The following is a 6808-nucleotide window of genomic DNA, read 5'->3' on the forward strand; positions in this document are numbered from 1 at the left end:
CTCACAATGGTGCCAAATTAGAATGCGCAAATGAAGGCTTCATCATGAAGATACATAACATATAGATGTCAGAAGTTCATGAAGATTTAGTAAATGATATAAACTTATATGTAGCTAACCACAAGAAGCTTCTCTAAGAATAAAAAGCACCAATAAATATACCTACTGCACATTTGAATACCTCTTCTCTACAAATATGTTTCGAGTCAGACAACCATCATTACAACCCAGTACCCAATAGAAGCATGCCACTTCATATGGCACAATGGATCCTAAGATAATATTTCAAGGCTAAGATGGAACATCATCAGCTGCTAAGACAAAAATTTGCAGCAAGATTATATTATAAATTTGTCATTTTCCTGTTCAGTCCAAATCAAATAATCATCATTTCCATTCTAAAGTGCGCCAGTTTTTATATGACAATTAGAAAGATTATGTGCATCACATTTCTACTGAAGTCAAATGAAAAGAAAAAAATTCAAGGAAATTAATTATCTATACCATAATGTTCAGTAGATAGTACAGATAGGTAAAATGAAAGCTTTCTATTAATAGTTAAATCATGACAAAAAGCTATAACTAAGTGCAGTAGGATCAAGATGTAGAGCACCATGAAAGAATTATTCATTTTCCTTTCTGAAAAAGAAAATTTAAATGTTTCATATTACTGAATTGCAAGGGAATCTAAGCACGAATTATTTACCATATTTCCTGCAATTGAAAACACAAAAAATGAAGTTTCAAATGTTTAGGAGGTACAAAGATGCACAGTAGAGAAGCAAAAACCGAAAACTAATGACAATACCTTTTTCCTCCTCAAGGTTTTTTCTCTTATCACCGGCTCCAAAAAAAGTCTAAATTCAATAAAACTTTTAGAATATCACTCATATAACTCAAAACAAAAATAGTAATACTCCGCTCTATCGCAATACCCAAATCCAACTTCCTAGGATTCCTTTCACTGTAATTAAAGATAACTGAATCAGGGCATTTTATTACTCTCACAAGTGAAACAGTGAAAACTTAGGCATACAGATAAATATACAAAACAAATATCTCGAACCAAAATCGAAAGTAGTATAAATGTCAATACAAAAGATAAATAAGGCTTGACATTATACCAAAAGCTTAGAGTTCTCACACAACATATATACATTGGACAAGCAAAATAACTTCATTACACATGAATAATTTTCACCGTTATCACCACTAAAGATCTTACAAATTTTGGAGGAGAAGATAATATCAACTTTAGCTAAAAGTATAAAAAAGGAATATTCAGTTGTTTTAGGCATATAGTCAAACATGTTGGCAGCATCAAAATTCTTCCCTTTTCAACACAATTTCTTCCGCAGATGGAAATTCAATGTGATTATTGGTATGTGTTGTTGCAGTTTGTGCACATAATATGAATATTTCCGTGGAAGCGTTGGAACAAATTTTCACATGCATAAACAGAGCCTACCCCAGAAAAAAAAGAGCATGAAGAAAGAGCAAAAAGCAGATACATAATACTATAATCAAATATCAAAAATCTTACACATTAAATTGAAACGAACAATACCCGGTAAGCGTGATTAGAAATAAAGTCTAATTAAGAAAGAAAATTTGCAATAAACTCACAAAAACAAAAAGAAAAACTCTAATTTAACTGGAAAAAGAAAAGAAGTACCTCAGAGTAACCGCTATGTATCGAGAAAGAATGTCTTCTGAAAAAACATAGAATAGAAAGAGATACTGAGAATTGAGAAGGAAGCAGGAGAAGATAACAACAATCCATGGAGAAAATGAAGTTCCTTAGAAGTTGGGACAAACTCATTTTAATGAAAACAGAGGGATTAAGCAAGAGCTTCTGGAAAAAGAGAACTTGAGAAGAAAATGGTCTAGGGCTGAGGGGAGGCGGCATCGGAGAAATCTAGACGAAAGAAGAAGAACAAATAATCAGTGTGCGGCGTGGTTTGCTTACAAAAAGGGCACGTTACACGTGTTATTTATCCAATCAGATGGGTCCAAGTATACAGTACCATTAACACAACTATTGGTACAATAAGGAACAGCAGTGTTCGTGCATCTCTATAGTATTATATATAGTAAGTAAGTATATAGTATATACCCAACACAAAGATCTGTCTGCTCTGAAAGATTTCAAATAATTCTATCGATATCATTGCCAATGCAAACAAAAGTGTTAAGAAAATATTTAGTTTGGAAAACATAGAGGAAAAAGAGTATCTTGAAGACAGATTAATAATCTTACAACTTATAAAGAAAATTGACGAATTGGTCAAAATTATCGACTGTGTTTACGGACACTGGACAATACAAAAGACAACACTTAATACTACACCTCCCAAGCTTTTTCATGCATGTGGTCATTTTTCAGCTCATTGATACATGATACAGGGAGAGAGGTTCTTAGTTTGTCATTCTACAACCTGCAATTTCATGCTTTACTTCGAAGTACCTTAAATAATTCTTCATTCACTAAAGACAATGTTGAAAGCCCTCTGTTTGAAAACTTGAAAACTTAAGAGTCTCTCTTGTCACCAGCAACACATATTTATTAGTTAAAATAAGAATGCATTAACGTAATATTAATCAAGTAACTTTAATACTAAAGGCAGATCTACAACCTACTAACTCCTAAATTCTAGATTCGGTCTCTATCTTTAATTTATAATTTTGAGAAAAGGAAAGAAAACCTGATCAGGGATATGGCGGGAGGAAGGAGAAGCAGAATTATTGGTGAAGTCCACTTCTCAGCTACGCCCCAAAATCTTCTTACAACGAAAACATTTAAATTTCCAGGTATATAAAGATCTCCGGTAACTGAAAACTCAAAAAGTCAGTATTCAAATGTTTCGAAGATACAGAAACATATGCGCCGAGATAGAGAAGGAAAAATTGAAGACTTACTACAATCAGTCGAGATTCAAATTCATAGTATGCAAATGTTATAACTCAAAATAAAAAGAGAAATACTCAGCTTTATTTCATTTATAAGCCAGGATTCTCTACATTTAGTCATTTACAGCCAAGAAATAGAAAATACCTATTTTCCATCAAGAATTTCAATATCTTTTACCACCTTCGATAGATCACATAATAGAAACCCACAAGCATCTCACAACTCTCTTAGAATCTACAGAAAGAGGAACCTGTTTTGTAACAGAGAGCAGTTCACCCAAAAAGAGAAGAAAGAAAACTCATTTTACGTTTTTTTTTATGGTCACACAAATTAGCCAAAGCAGGTAGTTGCATCTTTAATGTGCGACAAAATATAAGAGCAGCGAGTTTAAGAGAATCTAACTCAATTGACCCTCATTTTTATGAGTGCGTATATGAATCCTTCATTTTATCTATATATTGCTAAAGAAAAATAGATATATCTTTGTTTGGAATAAAGTTAAGAGACAACTAAACTTGACCTGTCAAGGTAGGAGACATGCATGTGTTTTAGCTGCTTAGTGGGAAAGCGGACACACAAAGTAAGACTTCTTTGCTATGTTTCTTTCGGCTAAAAAGTGTGTGTGTGTGTGTGTGTGAGAGAGAGAGAGAGAGAGAGAACCGTTAAGATCCACTTATTACATTAGGTTTCTGGTGGCTTCAAAAGTTTTTTCCCTGGAAAGTTAGTGTTAATAATTTTTAGCAACTTTGGTTAATTTATATGGTTGGATGCTACATTTAGAAGCTGCAATCTCAGTTTTTCCCAATAAATTGCAAGTTTATATAAGAATCAAGCTTCAATGTCCTTATAGTTTGTGCACCTTAGTGAAAAAAATTTCATAGAAGCTTTATAACAGATAACCACATGTATTAGTTTTGGTAAGCTCACATTGATATCTTTTTGTTGGTTCGTCATTAAGTTTGTACCCACACAAAAAAAATGATCTCCCAACTAATGGAAATCGAGCTTAAGTTTTCTCCATTCACTGAACAACTGATAATTTTTTTTTAATACATAGATGTTTGATTTATCCAATGACTCCAATCCCAGCTCCCTAGATTGGATGTCATTCAGCTTTTCTTTTGTAAATGGAGAATTCTTTCCTATTAAAATAAAATATTAAGAGGGAAAAGAATATTCAAAATCTTACCGACTGAATTGAAAAGGAAAATAAAACAGCACCATTAGAATTTCATAGGGAAATGAAGATTTTATATAATAGAATAAAGGTTTACATGCTTACCAAGAAAGAATAGACGAAAACTAAGAACTCAGAAATTTCCTCTTTTTCCCTTTACATGATTTCTAGTTGTATCTCGCTAATCAGGATGCATGTGTGTTTTGAGAGTGAATCCATAAATGTTCTGCATGTATACAATGACACAAACATGGAATAGCAGATCAAGCAAATCCAAAAAAGAAAGGTATAAAAACCTAGAGGATTAATTTATTAAACACGATAAACAAAATGAGGTACTTGCTAGATCATCATAAACGCAATGGAGAAGACCAATGAATAGAGAAACTGATGTAGGTAGAAGAGAATAAAACTGATGAAAAAAAGGAAAGAAAAACAAAGATAATATGAGAATAAAGGTAAGTAAAGAAATGCAGAAACATGAAGAAAGCAATTGATACTGATCCAGGTTGTTACCTTAACTCAGTTAGTAGAGTTTACCTTATGAAAAAGCGAGTGTGAATTGGTAATAAGGATCCAAAAAGATGGATGAGGCGAACTGTATTTGAAATCTCAAATATCACAGACCTAATAGTGTACCACATATGATTCACGAATAGCAATCAGTTGCTCATGTAGTTACTTGTAAGTGCAATTTCCCGAGTGTATCAAAAGGCATATTTATACAGGTTGGAAGGAGAAGTAATGAATCATCATTGACATAAATATAATTAATTTAAGGGAATGCTTTTTGAATGACTTCCTCATAAACTATACTGTAGGTAGGATGATCATCTTTATCCTCTGGCGTTGGTGGGTGTATCAGTATCTTTATTGCTCTAGATAAAGTAACATAGACTTGACCATGAGAGAATACTGGTTCACGTAAATAAATTCCAACAAAATCTAATGTCTGACCTTGAGCTTTGTTAATTGTCATAGCAAAACATAATCGAAGTGAAAATTGTGTTCTTTTGAAAGCAACGGGTAACTTTTCATCTTGTGATGTTAAGAGTGGTATTTTCGGAATGAATACATGTGTATTTTTGAAATCACAACTTGCAATAGTAGCACTTATTACATGTGACTTAAAGTCGTGACATATTAACCTTGTACCATTGCATAATCCTTCACAAGAATTTAAATTTCGCAATAATATAACGGGACAATTTTTTTTTAAAGTTAATTTGTAAGGTGGCAAATCAGGAGGATTTAATGTGTGCAGAAAATCTTCAAATTGGTATTTGTCGCTTGGTTCTGTAGTTTCATCAATTGAAGTATATATTTTAGCATTGTTGGGAAGTTGATGTATAAGCATGTCATTTATTTCATCAACAAATTTTTTTTTGTAGTTAAGATAACATGGGAAGTCATAGAAGATGGATTAGAAAAAAATGTAAGTAGATTCGGATAAGTAACATTGAATAATTGATTTAAAGATTGTGTTTCAGTGGTAAAAGGAATAATAAAATTATGTGGACTTTCAATTTTGTTCGAGTTGTTAGTTTCTTCTTTTCCATTTCCAATTCTCATTAAATACTCACAAAAAGCAGGATCTTCTTTTGCACGCATATTTTCTGATAAGCACAACTTTTCAAGATCATTCCAAATATCAGAATATAGTAAATTTTCACAAATAAAGTCTTCTTTTTTTCCACTACGAACAACGGGAAGTGTTTGCCGAAAGTCTCCACCAAAAACTACAACTTTACCACCAAAGAGTATATTCGTATTCATGAGATCTTTTAAAAGAGTATTGAAAGCTTCAATCATTTTCTTTTTTGCCATTGAAACTTCATCCCAGACAATTAACTTTGAATCTTGAATTAGAGTTGCTAATGTTGTTTGTTTGCTAATATTAGATGTAAAATTCTCATCAATGTCTATAGGAATTTTGAAGCACTAATGAGCAGTTCGTCCTCCAGGTAGAATTGAAGCCGCAACACTAGAACTTGCAGTTGCTAAAGCTATAAAACCTTTTGATCTTATATTAGCTAACAAAGCTCGATACAAGAATGTTTTTCCTGTTCCTCCGGGACCATCAATGAAAAATGCTCCTGGTTTATCAGAATATACTCTATCAAGAATAATATTATATGCTCTTCTTTGTTCAGAGTTTAATTTCTTTTGTAAGAGTAAATCTTCTTTACTTACTATTATATTTCTCTCAAACTGAACATCTTTTTCCTCGTTAACTGGTGAAGGAAGTACAATAATTTCATAAGTAAATTTGAATTCGTATATATTGTGTCTCATTGAATGTAAGACTTCATTAATATGATTCAAAACTAAATGTCGAATCTTTTTTGTTCCCAAATTGAAATTCTCTTGAAATCTAGAGACATAGGTTCTTCAAATTTTTCCCATAGTTCTCTTAGATTTGTAAGATTGCAGTAAACTAATAATGTAGCAAATAAACGTCTTAAACTATAAGGCATTTGATAATTCACAGCTTCAGACATATAGTCAATTACATTGTTATCACAATGTAATAAGCCTCGCTTTTCTGCAGCTTCCCTAAATGAATCCCAACATTTTCTATTGACGTTGTAAAGGTCTGCATATGATTTAGGTCCTCTTACATTCATTAAAAGTAGCCTTAGATAGTATCTTTCTCCTTCGGGTGGATAACACGTTACAATTCTTCCAATAGCAGTACCTCGTTGTCGACGTGACCACAT

The 6808-nt window shown here is 32.4% G+C and overlaps 1 protein-coding gene and 1 long non-coding RNA gene across 2 annotated transcripts; both read right to left on the minus strand.

Annotated features, from left to right (window-relative positions):
* Positions 1-466: 466 nt before the first annotated feature.
* LOC107789504 (uncharacterized) lies at positions 467-4452 on the minus strand. Its single transcript, XR_012704559.1, has 2 exons — positions 809-4452; positions 467-714 (listed from the first exon to the last, which is right to left on the minus strand). It is a non-coding gene; the product is annotated as an uncharacterized LOC107789504 (long non-coding RNA).
* Positions 4453-4863: 411 nt separating this feature from the next.
* Positions 4864-6808, minus strand: LOC142175176 (uncharacterized). Its single transcript, XM_075241756.1, has 4 exons — positions 6547-6808; positions 6104-6322; positions 5672-6010; positions 4864-5003 (listed from the first exon to the last, which is right to left on the minus strand). Exons 1-4 carry the CDS (start codon positions 6806-6808, stop codon positions 4864-4866), a joined length of 960 nt encoding a protein of 319 aa, XP_075097857.1.

This window comes from Nicotiana tabacum, chromosome 21, assembly GCF_000715075.1.
Source record: "Nicotiana tabacum cultivar K326 chromosome 21, ASM71507v2, whole genome shotgun sequence".
Classification (NCBI taxonomy): domain Eukaryota; kingdom Viridiplantae; phylum Streptophyta; class Magnoliopsida; order Solanales; family Solanaceae; genus Nicotiana; species Nicotiana tabacum.

Excerpts from the sequence above, each read along its gene's own strand:
- LOC142175176 (XM_075241756.1), bottom strand. The coding sequence starts at position 6,808 with ATGTGGTCACGTCGACAACGAGGTACTGCTATTGGAAGAATTGTAACG. Across the intron at positions 6,323-6,546 it reads AATGCCTTATAGTTTAAGAC|TTAACGAGGAAAAAGATGTT; the intron begins GTTTATTTGCTA and ends TTCCTTCACCAG. Across the intron at positions 6,011-6,103 it reads AGCTAATATAAGATCAAAAG|ACATTGATGAGAATTTTACA; the intron begins GTTTTATAGCTT and ends AAATTCCTATAG.